The sequence below is a fragment of the Oncorhynchus nerka genome, linkage group LG7 (genome assembly GCF_034236695.1).
Source record: "Oncorhynchus nerka isolate Pitt River linkage group LG7, Oner_Uvic_2.0, whole genome shotgun sequence".
Taxonomy (NCBI): Eukaryota; Metazoa; Chordata; class Actinopteri; order Salmoniformes; family Salmonidae; genus Oncorhynchus; species Oncorhynchus nerka.
In genome coordinates, this window is record NC_088402.1 from 74,196,197 (window position 1) to 74,216,611 (window position 20,415).

General features: G+C 39.9%; 1 protein-coding gene across 1 annotated transcript; it reads left to right on the top strand.

Annotated features, from left to right (window-relative positions):
* The first annotated feature begins 1,413 nt into the window (after positions 1–1,413).
* LOC115132388 (CD63 antigen-like) lies at positions 1,414–20,165 on the top strand. Its single transcript, XM_029664987.2, has 8 exons — positions 1,414–1,522; positions 2,706–2,791; positions 13,959–14,147; positions 16,135–16,209; positions 16,350–16,448; positions 17,642–17,788; positions 17,918–18,001; positions 19,585–20,165. The coding sequence occupies exons 2-8, from the start codon at positions 2,726–2,728 to the stop codon at positions 19,648–19,650; spliced, it is 726 nt and encodes a 241-aa protein (XP_029520847.1). The 5' UTR covers positions 1,414–1,522; positions 2,706–2,725; the 3' UTR covers positions 19,651–20,165.
* Positions 20,166–20,415: the final 250 nt, after the last annotated feature.

A 20,415-nucleotide genomic window follows, 5' to 3' on the forward strand; every position in this document is an offset into this window, starting at 1 on the left:
TGCCAACAAAAAGATGCCATTAGCCTAGCGGTTAACTGCTTCCCTGGGCACGGATGATGTTGATTAAGGCAGCACCCCGCACCTCTCTGATTCAGAGGGGTTTGGTCAAATGTGGAAGACTGAATGCAGTTGTGCAACTAACTAGGTATTCCCTTTTTGGATTTAAACATTTATTATATGTACACTTTGATTCTTGAAGAATATCGCTTATAAATTTCTCATGAGCTTAGTTCAACTGTTTATATTGGTGGCAAATCTGATGACCGAATGGTAAAGAACATCTCGTCGCTCGAGAGCTCCCTTACCTGCCGAACTATAAATGATGTCTCTGTAATCTAGCATGGGTAGGATGGTCATCTGAATCAGGGTTAGTTTGGCAGCTGGGGTGAAAGAGGAGCGATTACGATAGAGGAAACCAAGTCTAGATTTAACTTTAGCCTGTAGCTTTGATATGTGCTGAGAGAAGGACAGTGTACCATCTAGCCATACTCCCAACTACTTGTATGAGGTGACTACCTCAACCTCTAAACCCTCAGAGGTAATAATCACACCTGTGGGGAGAGGGGCATTCTTCTTACCAAACCACATAACCTTTGTTTTGGAGGTGTTCAGAACAAGGTCAAGGGTAGCTTGTTGGAAAGCTTTGTTGTAAAATCATTTAAAACAAAATCTGGGGAGGGGCCAGCTGAGTATAAGACTATCATCTGCATATAAATGGATGAGAGAGCTTCCTACTGCCTGAGCTACAGGAAGTCCCATTGCTTTAGGACTTGGTCAGGTGGTTTAAGCATGTCCTAGTTTAGGTCACCTAGCAGGACAAATTCAGACTTAGTGTAAGGGGCCAGGAGAGAGCTTAAGGGCAGGTAAGGTACAGGCGGGTGCTGATGGAGGACGATAGCACCCAGTAACAGTCAAATATCTATTTGAAATTGTAATATTTAAAACCAGAAAATCAAATTGTTTGGGGACAGACTTGGTGGAGACAACCGAGCACTGAAGGTGATCCTTGGTAAAGATTGCCACTCCCCAACCTTTGGAAGATATGTCTTGCTAAAAAAGGTTATAACAAGAAAAGGTTAACATCAGTTTTCAAAACACTCTTCCTTACCCACGTCGCAGTAATGAAAATATATCATATATGCATAGTCAATTTAACTATACATTAATGTACATACTACCTAAATTGGGCCGACCAATAAGTGCTCCCGCACATTGAACTAAAATAAATATTTCAGATATCTGCATTTGAAATAAATAGTGCTTCACCTTAAAAGAGTACAGGCTCCGCTCAACTGATAACTGCTACTGTGTGTTGGTGTACTGTAGATGAAAGTGAATCTTGGCTTGTGTTGACTTCTCGGTCATTTTCCACGATCATGTTAACGATTGCTGGATCAGACGTAGAGAGGGAGGGGCTTATAAAACGGAGAATTGCGTCGCTTACTTCACCAGTTTGTTTCCAAATTTCAACCATTGCCTCGAATTATTTTGACGCCTCTACTATTTTCTTGTTGGGAAAAAGGTAAATAGTACACCTATTTAATCCATATATTGTTTTGGTTAACGTTGTAGCCTATAGTCATTATGAAATTACATTTAAAAAAAGAAGGTACGAGAGATAAATAGAGGTTCGTTTTGAGAATGCGCAATCGACACGTTGAACTAAGATTGAAGCCTAATATAATAACCTTCTGTCTTTACGGTTACTTAGTAGTAATTGAATTTAGCTACAAAAACTGTACAACAAATCAAATTTGGCTACAACAATAGTTAACTTCGTATCCTCTGCCCCGGTGTGTTTTGTTGTGTGGTTGGTGGTTCACTGCTGTGGCGAGCAATGGATGTCGCAGTCTTGTAAAGTAAACTTTCAGTCAAAATGCTATAAGGCTTCTCACGTAGTAATCGTTACAATATCCATTGCTTTTTCCCATTGTTGTTTTGTGTCCATTTGTCATATTAATTAATAGCAGGCCTACATAGCTAATGCAGATAATTAGATGTGAATTGAACTAATCTGAAACAGGAAAGCAAAAAAGCAAAATATTTTTATGAACCTGTCACCCACTATTAGAACCAACATTATTTTTATGAACCATAGCCTAAATTACAGACCATTCTGGATGCTAATCGAGCACAAAACAGGGGATTTTTCATGTTGCCTAATGAAATCCAATGAGATTACATTTACCCCAGATTTGAACGCATATAGTGTTGCGCACTAAACTCTTGAAACAAATGTGGTTTTATGGTGTAATGTTAATATGATGCGGAAAAAGGCCTTTAACTGTCAGCAAGCCTGTGATTCTCAACTGTCGATCAGACATCACACCCTTGTGAATTTATGAGTAATATTTGACTGGACAGTTTCTATATGTTATGTGTGTTGACTCACTTTTCCCTTAGGTGACAATTTAAAATGTTCCCCCACACATCAACTGATTCCTTTCATTGACACTCTTTAAAAAATGTTTTTACATCAAATGATTACTGGCCTACCCGTCAATATTTTCCTTTCATTCGTACATATTCTCAGCATACCATGCCAGTTTTCTGTCACCATTGGCACTATAAAATGTGAGCCGAGCTAAACACACTAGGCCTAGACGATGCAGCAACAAGCGATAACCTGAAACTATATCACACTATTTGTAATAAAGTTATTTAATGTCTCTGGTTCAAATGGATTTTTCTTTGTGTTGATCCAGGGACTTGATACGGACTAACCATGGGTGTTGAGGGGGGAATGAAATGTGTGAAGTACCTACTCTTCTTTTTCAACTTCATCTTCTGGGTGAGTAATGCAGATGGAAGTTTGGAATCCCGACTGGCTAGGATGTGCTGCTTCTGTCCTGTGACGTCTGTTAAGTGTTAACTTGTGGCTCTAATACAGCTCAGCATCTGAATTGATTGTGAAATGACACTTGGTTAAGCCATCTCATGAGTAATTCAGGGAGTTCAGTTCCTCAAACTTCTGCAGAGCAATTCCATGGTTACGTAATTACGCTGAGATCAGATTTGTCAATGAAAAATGTATACCAAACAAAACCCCTGGATTTAAGAGTTTAACAAACCAAAGAACTCTATGCACTTGGACTACTTTTAATATTTTCCACTGAACATTTACAGGAAGAACTGTACAGATAACAAATCTTTGTAGCAGAATAAAACTGAGGGAGATTTGACTAATTCTGACTTTCAGATGAGCCTGAATTAAGATGACGATTAATATTGACTGCTATTGATGTAAGATATTACTAGGTCTTTCAGAGTTTATTCAGAAGATAACAGCTCTATAAATATTATTTTGTGGTGCACGACTCTCGTTAATTACATTTACATGATTAGCTCAATCAGGTAATATTAATTATGGACAAAAAGCATGTCATATCACTTAATCTGGCATAGCCAAAGACACCACACAGTGGTTAGATTCACAAGAAGTTAATCTTTAAACCTATGTAAAATATGTTTTGTTTTCTGAATTTTTATGAGTATTTCTGTATTTGAATTTGGCGCTCTGCAATCTCACTGGATGTTGGCCAGATGGGACGCTAGCGTCCCACATACCCTAGAGAGGCTAATGATGGTGTTGGAGTCGTGTTTGGCCACGCAGTTGTGGTGAATGGAGTACAGGAGGGGACTAAGTACACACTGCTGAGGGGCCCCAGTGTTGAGGATCAGCATGGCAGACGTGTTGTTGCCTACCCATACCACCTGGGGCCGGCCCATCAGGAAGTCCAGGATCCAGTTGCAGAGGGAGGTGTTTAGTCCCAGGGTCCTTAGCTTAGTGATGAGCTATGTGGTGTAGTTAATGAACAGTATTCTCACATAGGTGTTCCTTATGTCCAGTGAGATTGCGTCATCTGTGGATCTGTTGGGGCGGTATGGGAATTGGCGTGCGTCTAGGGTATCCGGGAGGATGCTTTTATCAGATTTTAACACTTCATGGCTACCAACGTAAGTGCTATGGGGCTGTAATAATTTAGGCAGGTTACATTTGCTTCCTTTGCCACAGGGATTATGGTGGTCTGCTTGAAACATGTAGATTTTACAGACTCTGTCAGGGAGAAGTTGAAAATGTCAGTGAAGACATTTGCCAGTTGGTCCGCGCATGCTTTGAGTACACGTCCTGGTAATCCGGCTTTGTGCTTGTTGACCTGTTTTTTTTATTTTTTTGTTTTTTTTGTTTTTTTAAAGGTCTTGCTCACATCGGCTACCGAGAGCGTTATCAGTCATCCACAACAGCTGATGCTCTCGTGCATGCTTTGGTGTTGCTTGTCACTGGACAGCTCACGTCTGGGTTTCCCTTTGTAGTCCGTAATAGTTTTCAAGCCCTGCCACATATGAAAAGGACTCAATTTTAATACTGTCTTGACACTTTGCTTGTTTGATGGTTCGTCTGAGGGCATAGTGGGATTTCTTATAAGTGTCTGGATTAGTGTCCGGCTCCTTGAAAGTGGCAGCTTTTGCCTTTAGCTCGATGAGGGTGTTACCTGTAATCCATGGCTTCTGGTTGGAATATGTACGTACGTCACTATGACTGAGGTGGTACTCAACCAACTCGATAAGGCCATAAGCAAACAAGAAAAGTGGCACTCCTATGCAGGCATACTTAAATCAGTTACCAGCATGTCACATGTGCAACCAGAGGGGGGAAAAACAACCATCTTTTCTCCACACATGCATGCATACATACAAAGCTCTTCCCTGCAAATCGGACCATAATTCTATCCTCCTGATTCCTGCTTACAAGCTAAAAAACTAAAGTAGGAAGTACCAGTGACACTCAATACGTAAGTGGTCAGATGACGCAGATGCAACCGGACTGTTTTGCTAGCACAGACTGGAGTAAGTTGCGGAATTCATCCAATGGCGTTGAGGTACTCCTTATAGCCTCATCGAGTTGGTTGAGTGTGGTCTTAGTGCCAGCATCGGGCTGTGGTGGTAAATAGACGGCTACGAATAATATAGATAGTGTCGTCTACAGCTTACCATAATGTACTCTACCTCAGGCGAGCAATACCCTGAGACTTCTTTAATATTAGACATCGCGCACCAGCTGTTATTGACAAACCCCCACTCCTCGGTTTACCAGACGTAGCTTCTCTGTTCTGCCGGTGCATGGAAAATCCCGCCAGCTCTATATTATCTGTGTTGTCGTTCAGCAACGACTCGGTGAAACATAAGATATTATAGTTTTTAATGCCCCCTTGGTAGGATAATTGTAATACATTTTATATATATATAATTGTCCAATGATTGCTTGTTAGCCATTTAGAACGGATGGCAGTGGGAGTTTACTCGCTCTCCTACGGATTCTTAGAAGGCAAATGATGGGGATTTGGACCTGTTCCCGGGAAGGCAGTATATCCTTCTCGTCGGACTTGTTGAAGGAAAGCATATTCCAGTTTGTGTTGATTAATCGCTGTTCTGATGTCCAGAGGTTATTTACGGTCATAAGAGAGGGTAGCAGCAACATTATGTTCAAAATAAGTTACAAATAACGCAAAAAAACAACCAACAAAATAGTAGTTGGTTAGGAGCATGTAAAACGTCAGCCAACCTATTCGGCACCATCTTAAAACCAGCATATCAAGATCCGGATATGGACCTCTGCCAAGAGAAGCATATCTGGAATCAATATAGCTTAATCTATTGAATGTGCTAAGAACACATGCAATGTATTTGTCACCATGCAACATCCTATTTTCTCTCTTCATATCTCAGGATATTGAACAAGTCCATATCCTGCCATAGGAAATGTCCATGTGTGATATTCGGAGTAATCCCAATATCATGTGTGTAAAGGAGAAAGGGGGTGTGGTGGTGAGGAGGAGAGAAAATCAGAGGCTAAAAGTGGAATCTGAGTCTTGTGACCATTTCAGTGTTATGACAATATCATGTGACTTGTTCACTGATACAAAGCGTTTGTGTGAAAAGTTAAGATCGCTGGTCTAATCCCTTACTGTGTAGATTTCCAGACTAATTCTGGGTCTTCTCTCTTCTTGAGAGAAGGCATGTACATAGTCAATGGTAGGCTTCGACGGGGCCTCTTATGGTAGGTACACCTATAGCTCATCTACTTTATCACTGACCTCAACCCAGAGTCTCTTAGGGGTGTCAGAGCATTCAATTCAGTCAGTCCACTATCAGAACATAGCAAAATCACACTACTACTTGAACAGAGCTCTGCTCAATCATGCAGCATCAATGCCAAATGAACTGAATAATATTAAGAAATGCTATAGATGGAAGGAAAGTAATGTGGAAATCTACCAAACAACATTCAATCCATTCAAGACAATTTCTTGAGCAAAATATTTCACTGTAATAGGGAAGGTAGAAACTTGGCAGTAGAAAACCTAAACAGTATATTTGACCTCTCAGCTTCCCTATCAAATCTAAAAAATCTCAAATAGAAAACTGAAGAAAATTAACAATGATAAAGAATGGAAAAACCTAAGAAAGCAATTGAGAAATCTATCCAACCAAAAACGGGGAGACAGAACCTGAGCCTACTTCTTAACTATGGTCAATCACTAAAACAATACAGAAATACAGTATGGAAAAGAAGGAACAGCACGTCAGAAATTGGCTCAATGTAATTGAAGAATTCATAGACTCTAACCACTTCTGGGAAAATTGGAAAACATATATCTATCCAAAATGGAGGTGTATGGATAAACCACATCTCCAATCTTTGTGGCTCTATAACCAAAGAACAGCAAAAACATATACATGATCAAATACAAATCTTAGAATCAACTACAGTTGAAGTCAGAAGTTTACATACACCTTTGCCAAATACATTTAACTTTATGGCTGCAGGGGCAGTCTTGAGTAGCTTAGATGAAAAGTGCCCATATCAAATTGCCTGCTCCTCAGTCATAGTTCCTAATATTTGCATATTAGTATTGGATAGAAAACACTCTGAAGTTTCTAAAACTGTTTGAATGATGTCTGTGAGCATAACACAACTCATATTGGCAGGCATAATTCTGAGTTGAAATCAAAACAGGAATTCAGAAATCTGAGTTTGTATGTATTCACCAGAGTCCCCAATGAAATCCCCTTGAGATATGAATGATGTTGCACTGCCTAGGGGTTACACTAGATGTCAACCATCAATATAAATTATAATGAGGCTTCTATGTTGTTGTGGGAGTAAATGAGAGCAGAATATATCTGATGTCCATCAAGCAGCCATTTTGATCGCATTTGTTCCTCATGGTAGTCACTTGCGTTCCATTGCTCACGGAGACGAGAAGGAATACTCCGGTTGGAACTTTATTGAAGCTATATGTTAACATCCTAATGATTTGATTCTGTACTTAGTTTGAAATGTAATATCACTTTTTGAAGTTTTTGTCCGATATAACGCTGAACAGAAGAAGGTATTTGGACATAAATAAATAACGGACATTTTCGAACAAAACAAACATTTATTGTGGACCTGGGATTCCTGGAGTGCTTTCTGATGTAGATCATCAAAGGTAAGGGAATATTTAACATGTAATTTCTTGTTTATGTTGACGCCATCTTTGCGGCTGTGGTGTTTTTACTTTTGAGCGCGTTCTCAGATTATTGCATGCGTTTCTTTTTTCCGTAAAGTTTTTAAAAAATCTGACACAGGGGTTGCATTAAGGAGAGGTATATATGTATATCTATAATTCCATGTGTATAACTATATTATCATCTACATTTATGATGAGTATTTCTGTTGAATGATGTGGCTATGCAAAATTACTTCATGTTTTTGGAACTAGTGAATCTAACGCGCCAATGTAAACTCAGATTGTTTTATATAAATATGAACTTTATCAAACAAAAAGTCCTATGAGTGTCATCTGATGAAGAGAATTAATCACTAACATTGAATTATCTTTATTTCTGGTTTTTGTGAATGCTATATTTTGCTGGAAAATGGCTGTGCTTATTGTGGTTTGGTGGAGACCTAACATGATCGTTTGTAGTGCTTTCGCTGAAAAGCCTATTTGAAATCAGACACTTTGGTGGGATTAACAACGAGAATAGCTTTCAAATGATATAAAACACACGTATGTTTTAGGAATTGTAATTGAGATTTCTGTGGTTTGAATTTGGCGCCCTCTATTTTCACTGGTAGTTGTCATATCGATCCCGGTATCGGGATTGCAGCCATAACAGGTTAAACTCAGTTTTTCACAATTCCTCACATTTAATCCTAGTAAACATTCCCTGTCTTAGGTCAGTTAGGATCACCACTTTTATTTTAAGATGTGAAATGTCAGAATAATAAGAGTTATTTTATTTCTTTAATCACATTCCAAGTAGGTCAGAAGTTTACATGCACTCAAATAGTATTTGGTAGCATTGCCTTTAAATTGTTTAACTTGGGTCAAATGTTTCAGGTAGCCTTCCACAAGCTTCCCATAATATGTTGGGGGAATTTTGGCCCATTCCTCCTGACCGAGCTGGTGTAACTGAGTCAGGTTTGTAGGCCTCCTCGCACATGCTTTTTCAGTTCTGTCCACAGATTTTCTTTAGGGTTGAGGTCAGGGCTTTCTGATGGCCACCCCAAACCTTGACTTTGTTGTCCGTAAGCCATTTTGCCACAACTTAGGAAGTATGCTTGGGGTCATTGTCCATTTGGAAGACCCATTTGCGACCAAGCTTTAACTTCCTGGCTGATGTCTTGAGATGTTGCTTCAATATATACACCATTTTCTTCCCTCATGATGCCATCTATTTTGTGAAGTGCACCAGTCCCTCATGCAGCAAAGCACCCCCACAACATGATGCTGCCACCCACGTGCTTCACGGTTGGGATGGTGTTCTTTGGCTTGCAAGCCTCCCCCTTTTTCCTCCAAACATAACGATGGTCATTATGGCCAAACAGTTCAATTTTTGTTTCATCAGACCAGAGGACATTTCTCCAAAAAGTAAAAAAAGTTTTTATCCCCATTGTAGTTGCAAACCGTAGTCTGGCATTTTTATGGTGGTTTTGGAACAGAGGTTTCATCCTTGCTGAGCGGCCTTTCAGGTTGTCGATATAGGACTCGTTTTACTGTGGATATAGATACTTTTGGACCTGTTTCCTCCAGCATCTTCACAAGGTCTTTTGCTGTTGTTCTGGGATTGATTTGCACCTTTCGCACCAAAGTACGTTCATCTCTAGGTGACAATGTGTCTCCTTGCTGAGCGGTATAACGTCTGCGTGGTCTCATGGTGTGTAAATTTGCGTACTATTGTTTGTACAAATGAACGTGGTACCTTCAGGCGTTTGGAAATTGCTCCCAAGGATGAACGAGACTTGTGGATGTCTACTTTTTTTGTGGCAGTCTACGTCAAATATTTCTGAGGTCTTGGTTGATTTTCTTTTGAATTTCTGATGATGTCAAGCAAAGAGGCACTGAGTTTGAAGGTAGGCCTTGAAATGCATCCACAGGTACACCTCCAATTGACTCAGGCTAATTGACATCATTTATCTGAAGCCATGACATAATTTTCTGAAATTTTCCAAGCGGTTTATAGGCACAGTCAACTCGGTGTATGTAAACTTCTGACCCACTGGAATTGTGATACAGTGAAATAATCTGTCTGTAAACAATTGTTGGAAAAATTACTTGTGTCATGCACAAAGTAGATGTCCTTAACCGACTTGCCAAAACTATAGTTTGTTAACTTCTTATGGCTACCATCCCGTTAACGGGATAATTGTCATCAACAACCACTGAATTGCGTAGCACCACATTCAAATAATATTACTAAAAATATTTATATTCATGAAATCACAAGTGCAATCTAGCAAAACACAGCTTAGCCTTTTGTTAATCCACCTGTCGTGTCAGATTTTGAAAAGATGCTTTACAGCGAAAGCAATCCAAGCGTTTGTGTAAATTTGTCGATCGCGCGACAAAACATTATGTACACATATCAAGTAGCTTGGTCACAAATCAGAAAAGCAATCAAATTAATCGTTTACCTTTGATCTTCGGATGTTTTCACTCACAAGACTCCCAGTTACACAAATGTTCCTTTTGTTCCAAAAATATTATTTTTTATATCCAAAATACCTCAGTTTGTTTGGCGCGTTATGTTCAGAAATCCACAGGAAAGAGCGGTCACGACAACAGACAAATTCCAAATGGTATGTATCCGTAATGTCCACATTTTTAATAATCAATCCCCAGGTTATTTTTAAAATATATAATCGATAATATATCAACCGCAACTGTATTTTTCAGTCGGAGAGGGAATGGCCATGGCTGCCCAAACTCTGTTACGCATACAAAAGGCTGCTGGCACACGGCCATACAATGACGCGATGTTATCTTTCTCGCTCATTTTTCAAAATAAAAGCCTGAAACTGTCTAAAGACTGACACCTTGAGGAAGCGATAGGAAAAGGAATCTGGTTGATATCCCTTTAAATGGAGCAAAGGAGGCTATGGAACATGGAGTTTTCAAAATAAAAGCCACTTCCTGTTTTGATTTTCCTCAGGGTTTCACCTGCAATATCAGTTCTGTTATACTCAGACAATATTTTGACAGTTTTGGAAACTTTAGTGTTTTCTATCCAATAATAATATGCATATATTCGCAACTGAGACTGGGGAGCAGACCGTTTTATAGTTTGGGCAACTTATTCATCCAAGCTACTCAATACTGCCCCCCAGCCATAAGAAGTTAAGAAATGTGTGGAGTGGTTGAGAAACTAGTTTTAATGACACCAACCGAAGGGTATGTAAACTTATGATTTCAACTGTATTAGGCTCCCGGAACCCACTGGATTCTGCAATTACATTGAATGAACTACAGGACAAAATGCAAACCCTCCAATCCAAAAATGCCTGTGGTGTTGATGGTATCCTAAATTAAATGATAAAATAGACAGACTACAAATTCCACTTGGCTATATTTAAACTCTTAACATCCTCAGCTCTGGCATATTCCTCTATCTGGAACCAAGGACTGATCACCCAATCCACGAAAGTGGAGACAAATTTGACCCCAATAACTACCATGGGATATACGTCAACAGCAACCTTGGAAATATTCTCTGCATTATCATTAACAGCTGACTCGTACATTTCCTCAGTGAAAACAATGTACTGAGCAAATGTCAAATTGGCTTTTTACCAAATTACTGTACAACAGACCACGTATTCACCTTGCACACCATAATTGACAAACAAACCAAAGGCAAAGTTTTCTTATGCTTTGTTGATTTCAAAAAAGCTTTCGACTCAATTTGGCATTAGGGCCTGCTTTACAAATTGATGGAACGTGGTGTTGGGGGGGTAAAAACATACGACATTATAAAATCCATGTACACAATTTATTTAGCTAGTCAGTTAAGTACAAATTCTTATTTACAATGACTGCCTAGCCCGGACGACGTGGGGTTAATTGTGCACCCTCATATGGGACTCCCAATCACAGCCGGTTGTGATACAGCCTGGAATCAAACCAGGGTCTGTAGTGACGTCTCTAGAATTGAAATGGAGTGCCTTAGACCACTGTGCCACTCGGGAGCCCACAAACAACAAGTATGCGGTTAAATGACAGTGGGTGAGACAGGGATGCAACTTAACACCCACCCTCTTCAATATATATATCTCAACGAATTGGCGAGGGAACTAGAACAGTCTGCAGCACCCGGCCTTACCGTACTAGAATCTGAAGTCAAATGTCTACTATTTGCTGATGATCCTGTCTCCAACCAAGGACGGTGTACAGCAGCACCTAGATCTTCTGTGCAGATCTTGTCAGACCTGGGCCCTGACAGTAAATCTCAGTAAGACAAAAACAGAAGTGTTCCAAAAAAGGTCCAGTTTCCAGGACCACGAATACCAATTACATCTAGACACCATTGTCCTAAGAGCACACAAACTATACATACCTCAGCCTAAACATTAGCGCCACAGCTACCTTCCACCAAGCTGTGAAAAATCAGAGACAATGCAAGAAGGGGCTTCTATGCCATCAAAAGAAACATAAAATTTGACATACCGTTTAGAATCTGGCTAAAAATACTTGAATCAGTTATGGAACCCATTGCCCTTTATGGTTGAGGTCTGGGGTCTGTTCACAAACAGAGCCCCAGGACAGCAACACAATTAGACCCAACCAAATCATGAGAGAACCGAAAGGTAATTACTTGACACATTGGAAAGAATTTACAAAAAAACAGCGCAAACTAGAATGCTATTTGGCCCTAAACGGAGTACACAGTGGCAGAATGCCTGACCATTGTGACTGACCCAAAATTGAGAATCTTTGTGTACAGACTCTGTGAGCATAGCCTTGTTATTTAGAGAGGCTGCTGAAGACAGACCTGGCTCTCAAGGGAAGACAGCCTATGTGCACACTGCCCACAAAATGAGGTGGAAGTTGAGTTGCACTTCCTAAAATCCTGCCAAATGTATGACCATATTAGAGAAACACACTTCCCGCAGATTACAGACCTACAAAGAATTTGAAAACAAACTCCAGCTCAAATAACCTCTCATATCTATTGGGTGAAATGCCACAGTGTGCAATTACAGTAGGATGTGACCTGTTGCCACAAGAAAAGGGCAACCGGTGAAGAACAAACACCATTGTAAATACAACCTATATTTGTTTATTTTCTAACTATTTGCACATCATTACAACACTGTATATAGATAGGCATTACATTTGAATGGTCTTTTATTCTTTTGGAACTTTTGTGAGTAATGTTTACTGTAAAAAAATATATATATATATTTCACTTGCTTTGGCAATGTAAACATATGCTTCCCATGCCAAGAGAGCCCCTTAAATTGAGAGGGAGATTTCCCTCCTTCTTTTTAGGTGTTTTAATAGCACACAGTTCATTTGATTTTTACATGATAATCTTAGTGAGTGATGTGTTCTATTTAAAAAAAAAAAATAAACATTTGTATTGACATGTAGGCCTATTTTAGTTTCATGGCCTCTCTCCTGTGTTATCATGTTTGTGTCTGTGTACCTACCTCTGAACTATATAGAAACCAGGCAGCGAATAATCCTAATCATAACCCATGTCAAGTATTTACATTGGTGTTACCAATGATGAAAGGACCTAAGTGGGGGCTGGATGTACCTAGATAAAAATATATATATATATGGCAATGACTTCACAGAACTGACCTGCCATTGTGGGAAGAAGTAGATTTTGTTGGGTTCTTCCTCCTGTATCTTGAATCACAACTTTAATTAATGATGATCCATAATGGTAGCATCCACGATTTGTGACTCAAATTACACAACATTATTCAACATTCAGTTCCTATTGAGCAAAGCACAATCTGAAAAACAAACTGGAAATGCATCCAACAAGTTTGTAGAGTCACAAGCTTGATGTAGTCATTGCATGCTAGGAATATGGGACCAAATACTAAGGTTTTGAATTTGTCTAAATACTCTTCAAATGGGGGGAGAACTAAGTACTAATTTTCAAATGATTACCATCTATTTTAAAGTAAAGATGCAGCAAATGTGACTACATGGTTACCTCAAAGTATTTTCTCGTTTGTGTCCTGGATCCATATTAGTTCATTTGAATGCTAATTTAGGACCCAGTAACCTGACTGGTTCCAGCATTCCTGAGTGACAAGGGGTTACTAGAAGTTGCTCTGGGTCTGAATGCTATTCTGAACCCATTACAGGACCTGAAACATCTTTTGATTGAGACTGGGTTAAGCCAGGATCTGATGTACATTAGTCTTACATACACTTTAGTACTTTCTTGCCATTTTAAAATTATGGCCTCTTACAATAACAAATGTATAATTCAGTTGTACAGATTATGAAATTGTCTTCACATGCTTTGGTTTAGACTAGGATCCTATTCACATATTTCAAAACGTTTGAATATCTTATGTTGTACAATGGTTGTAGAAAACCGTGCGTGAAGATGTCAATTTGTGACTTCTAATCATGTACTCTATCTCTCCGCTTCTTTCTCTTTAGCTGTGTGGTCTGACTCTAATAGTTCTGGGAGTCTTGGTTCAGGTGGCTGTCCACAACACCGTAGTGATCAATAATGTCTCAGCCTCGTCAGCCCCCATTGTCCTCATTGTGGTGGGGGTCGTTGTCTTCTTCATCGCCTTTTTCGGCTGCTGTGGAGCCTGGAAGGAGAGCTACTGCATGGTCACCATGGTATGTTCACGTATAACACGCATGACACGCATGATAGACACGCATGACACGCATGATAGAACCTCTATGCCGTAGAACTGCTGCATAGTGGTCACCATGATATAACCTCTATGCTGTAGAACTGCTGCATAGTGGTCACCATGATATTCCAAACAAATGTGTTGTATACATGTTTGATCTTGTGTCCACATAGGGCTGTGGCGGTCATTCAATTATGTCGGCTGGTGATTTATCAAGCAAACAACTGCCAGTCTCACAGTAATTGACTGTTAATTAACATAAACACATTTAGCATCTCCTGGCTTCTCCACACAGCCTGCAGACCATAGGAACATCTACATTTTTTAAGTCTAATAAATCCATGTAATATAGCCTACACCTTCACAATAAATCCATTTATTTCAGACGGGTCTAAAGAAACTTTATATGAAGATAATGTAGTCTATTTCAGAAGAACAGAATAGCATACTCTGATTTGTCCTTATGTTAGGCCCTGATCTGGCTATGCCATTTGGCTGTGGGCTACACTAGTTAATATAGCAGACGAGATTTGCTTATAATTCTGTGGCATTTTATAGTATGAAGAATATAATTGAACATAGCTGAATAAAATAGGAAGCATACTTTCTCCAAACGATTTGAGGGGTTAACAAAGCGACAGGTCCTCATATGCTTAATTTAGAGATTTATTTAACTTTAGTTGTGATAAAAACGCCGGGCTATATGTTTTAGATTTTCAAATCATTGTCAGGCTGCATGATGTGACTGATTTGGAAAAAGTGTACATGAAAAGTACACGACGTGGACACCCCTTCAAACTAGTGGATTCTGCTACTTCAGCCACACCCGTTGCTGACAGGTGTAAAGAATTGAGCACACAGTCATGCAATCTCCATAGACAAACATTGGCAGTAGAATGGCCCTACTCGAGCTCAGTGATTTTGAATGTGACACCTTTTTATAGGACGCCACCTTTCCAACAAGTCCGTTTGTCAAATTTCTGCCCTGCTAGAGCTGCCTTGGCCAATTGTTAGTTCATGTCCTCTGTTACAGCTGTCCTCCGTTGCAACACTCACTAGAGTTCCAAACTGCCTCTGGAAGCAATGTCAGCACGATAACTGTTGAGAGGGAGCTTCATAAAAAAAATGGAAGCCATTTTAATGTGTTTCCATGACCGAGCAGCTGCACACAAGCCTAAGATGACCATGCACAATGCCAAGCATCGGCTGGAGTGGTATAAAGCTCAAAGCCATTGGACTCTGGAGCAGTGGAATTGCGTTCTCTGGAGTGTTAAATCACACTTCACCATCTGGCAATCCGACAGACAAATCTGGGTTTGGCGGAAGGCAAGAGAATGAATAGTGCCAAATGTAAAATTTTGTGGAGGAGGAATAATGGTCTGGGGCTGTTTCATGGTTTGGGCTAGGCCCCTTAGTTCCAGTGAAGGGAAATAAATGATATCCTAGACAATTCTGTGCTTCTAACTTTTTGGCAACAGTTCGGGGAATGCCGTTCCTGTTTCAGCATGACAATACCCCCGTGCACAAAGAGATCCATACAGAAATGGTTTGTTGAGATTTGGTGTGGAATAATTTGACTGGCCTGAACAGAGCACTGACCTCAACACCATCGAACGAACACCTTTGGGATGAATTGGAACACCGACTGCAAGCCAGGCCTAATCGCTCAACATCCGTGCCCAACACTCTTGTGGTTGAATGCTGCAGGGCCTTGCTTCCAATGTTCCAACATCTAGTGAAAAGCCTTACCAGACGAGTGGAGGATGTTATCGCAGCAAAGGGAGGACCAACTCCATTAATGCCCATGATTTTGTAATGTTAAGAGCATGAGTCTACATACTTTTTGCCATGTAATATATTTTACAATAGCTCAATCTAAATCCGTATAAATTTTTTTGCTTATTTGTTTAAATCCTTTAATCTTCCAAAAATAGCTAATATTTTTCATCTGTATATTTTCTCCCAAGTTCTCTCTCCTTCTGGGTCTGATCATTATCACGGAGATTGGTGCGGCCATCACTGGATATGTCTTCAGAGGCAACGTGAGTATACTCGTATTTCAGGCAGCTTTTTTTTTTCTTTTTTTACATGTCTAATTATCTATACTGTAACGTATGTACAGTCTACACCTATCAACTTAATTTTGTAATTACACAAGTTAACCATGTTTTTCTTTATTTAGCTGACAGTCATTGTCCATGAGAGTCTCAATGACATGGTCACCAAATACAGCAACGGCACCGCCGAATTCCAGAAGGCCCTGGATAACCTGCAGATTGATGTTGGTATCAACCATTAAGTATTGGTAGATGCTAGATCTATATACTTTGGAACAAAAGAAACAATTGACATACCCTAGCTAGTTTTCCATCCAATTGGAGATTGGTTTTCATGCGAATATTCAAAAATCTGCATAATGACAATGTACACACTTTTATACCAGAGATGTTTCCATCAAATTGACTTGTTGCAGATAAAAGGCTGTGCGTGAGGACGTAGTGCACATAAAAATACATTTTTCGGTTAAATTCCCCAAAATAAAAAGGTTAAATGGGTTTCCATCACATTTTCAACTCTACTGATATTTTCTTCACAATTTTTGTGCCCACTCTGGTATTGGCACCTGTGCTCTAGCCAACAGCTGGCATGTAGTGCGGTTATAGCCTACATGAGATTATTACACACAAGTGTTTTTGTTTGTCAAATGACAGCCAAGCATCGACGATCACCAGAATAAGACGCTCAATATTTATTGGAAAGGAACATCAAGCTCATCACATTGCACATTCACCACCTTGTGAAGTTCATCATAACTTATTTCATCTGTAGCTGAATAAACTGCATGCTTTCCCAACGAGTCATAGTTGGCGGACCACAAATGTCATCGCATGACTCCAAGTTTACTTCGAATTGATGGTTATATAAATATTTCCACATTAAAGCATTTCCACTGACATTTCATGCTAATTCATTTTACCGTTTTGTCGACGTTTGGAAAGTTTACCGACAAATGTTTCCATCAGGACTGTCATTACATTTTTTTGTTGTTGAGCCAACGTACTTTACTCACATAAAGTTGAATGGAAACCTACTTACTGACACTTGTGACGCCACCTTCAGGGAAGTTGCAACATACTACTGCAAATCTAGACATTTTACTGCACTCGATCCTGCATCTTACATTTGTCGTAAATGTGAAGAGTTTGCATTCTGTGTGTCTTAATTTATTTGCTTAATTTGGCACCTCGTGTAACATGACTATCTTGTTAGTGTGTCTACTATGCCACAATGTTTATCTTGTCTTTATCTTCTGTTGACATTGAGGAATATCCTGGCCTGATCCGGTCTGTTTCCCCCGTTGAACTTACTAACCTTACTACCTAATTTTGCTGTTGTCTCTTCCTCTATCTGGCTTTCCCTGTATACCTTTCATGTTCAAACTCATTCTCAACCTTCTTGCTGTTCTTCATCCAGCTGAAATGCTGTGGAGTGATCAACGCCACTGATTGGAGAGGAAACTTTGGGCCTGGCACAAACTCTGTGCCAGACTCCTGCTGTGTCAATAACACCGCTGGCTGTGGTCAGGGGGCCATGGAGGATTCAAGTAAGGTGCACCAGATGGTAAGGTTCAACCCAGTGGTTGATTTGTTTGTTTTTTGCGTGAAATGAAAACACCAATTCATCCAAGCAAAAAGACCTCCAGAACAGTGTATTGGAGTCGGGAATGACATTTCTCTGATTGCTATCTAGGGGTGTCAGACTGTTGTGGAGGAGCTGTTGAAGAAGAACATCATGTGGGTCATTGTAGCGGCACTGGTGATCGCTTTCCTGCAGGTAGGAACAAACACAAAGCATATACATTTGCACACACACACATCCTGGGCTCAGAAGACTCATAGATTGTAGATGCTAGTTCAACACACACACAGTGCCTTCGGAACATATTCAGACCATGACTTTTTCAACATTTTGTTAGGGTACAGCCTTATTCCTCAATCTACACACAATACCCCATAATGACAAAGCAAAAACTTATTTTTTTCATGTTTTTAATATATAGCAAATACAAAACTGATCACATTTACATAAGTATTTAGACCCTTTACTCAGTACTTTGTTGAAGCACCTTTGGCAGCGATTACAGTCTTGGGTGTGACTCTACAAGCTTGGCACACCTGTATTTGGGCAGTTTCTCCCATTCTTCTCAAGCTCTGAGGTTGGATGGGGAGTGTTGTTGCACACAACTATTTTCTTGTCTCTAGTAGATGTTTGATTGGGTTCAAGTCTGTGCGCTGGCTGGGCCACTCAAGGACATTCAGAGACTTGTCCCAAAGCCACTCCAACGTTTTGGCTGTGTGCTTAGGGTCGTTGTCCTGTTAGGTGACCCTTTGCCCCAAGTCTGCTCTGGAGCAGGTTTTCATCAAGGATCTCTCTCTGTACTTTGCTCTGTTCATCTTTCCCTCGATCCTGACTAGTCTCCCAGTCCCTGCTGCTGAAAAACATCCCCACAGCATGATGATCCACCACCATGCTTCACCGTAGGGATGGTGCCAGGTTTCCTCCAGACTTTGGCATTAAGGCCAAAGAGTTCAATCTTGGTTTCATTAGACCAGAGAATCTTGTTTCTCATGGTCTGAGTTTTTAGGTGCCTTTTGGCAAACTTCAAGTGGGCTGTCATGTGCCTTTTCAGTGAGGAGTCTCTTCCGTCTGGCCCCTATCATAAAGGCTTGATTGGTGGAGTGCTGCAGAGATGGTTGTCCTTCTGGTAGGTTCTCCCATCTCCACAGAAGAACTCAAAAGCTCTGTCAGAGTGACCATCGGGTTCTTGGTCACCTCCCTGACCAAGGCCTTTCTCCTCCGATTGCTCAGTTTGGCTGGGCGGCCAGCTCTAGGAAGAGTTGGTGGTTCCAAACTTCTTCCATTTAAGAATGATGGATGCCACTGTTCTTGGGACCCATGCTGCAGAATTATTTTGGTACCCGTCCCCAGATCTGTGCCTCGACACAAACCAGTCTCTGAACGCTATGGACAATTCCAAGGCTGCAACACATAGCTGCAGCCTTGGCAGCAGCTAATGGGGATCCATAATAAATATAATCAAGTTGTAAAAACATCTCAAAGTTGATCAATGGAAACAGGATGCAGTTTTGAGTTTCATAGCAAAGGGTCTGAATACTTATGTAAATATGGTATGTTTTTTGTTGAGTAAATTTGCAAAAATTTCTATACCCGTTTTAACTTTGTCATTCTGGTGTATTGTCGATTGCTGAGGAAATGGTTATATTTAATTCATTTTCGAATAAGGCTGTAATGTAACAAAGTGGGAAAAGTCAAGGTGTCTGAATACTTTCCGAAGGCACTTTATTTATTTAATATATATTATACTGTGTTTTCTAACAGATTTTGTGTGTTTTCAGATCATGGGCATCATATTCGCCTGTATGTTGATGAGGGGCATTCGCAGTGGCTACGAAGTCATGTGATCATTCTGCCAATGAGGGGAGTGGCTCAGTCTGCTGCTCTCTTATGTCAAATTATGTTCCAATATTTGTGATTGAGAGTAACATCTATCATTTCTTTACAAATGTCTTATTCTCAATGTAAACAAACAACAGGTGACTTTGCATTGAGGCCAAAATGTAACCTGCCAAGAATATCAATGTTGAGTCATTTTGAGAAAATTATGTATTTAAATAGAGCAGCATTCTGAAATTGGAGTTTGCACTTGTTTTTGTTGACTCACATTTTTAACCTTGATTTTATCAACATTTTTCTACTCAATACTTTTTCTGATAAATACATTCTAGTCTAATGTTCTTGCTGATTCACATTAAAGATTTCAGTTAATGTTTCACCTTTGTTGATTGACTCCGATGCGCTCTAGTGTTGTCCAATTGGAACATTCTTTGTGGCTCCTCACTGAATCTACACTGAACAAAAATAAACGCAACATGTAAAATGTTTTCATGAGCTGAAATAAAAGATCCCAGTAATGTTCCATTGGCACAAAAAGCTAATTTCTCTCAAATGTTGTGCATACATTTGTTTACATCCCTGTTAGTGAGCATTTCTCCTTTCACAAAATAATCAATTCAACTGACAGGTGTGGCATTTCAAGAAGCTGATTAAACAGCATGATCATTACATGTGCGTGCACCTTATGGTCTCCAGCACAAGGCCACTTTAAAATGTGCAGTTTTGTCACACCACAATGCCAGAGATGTCTCAAGTTGAGGGAGTGTGCAATT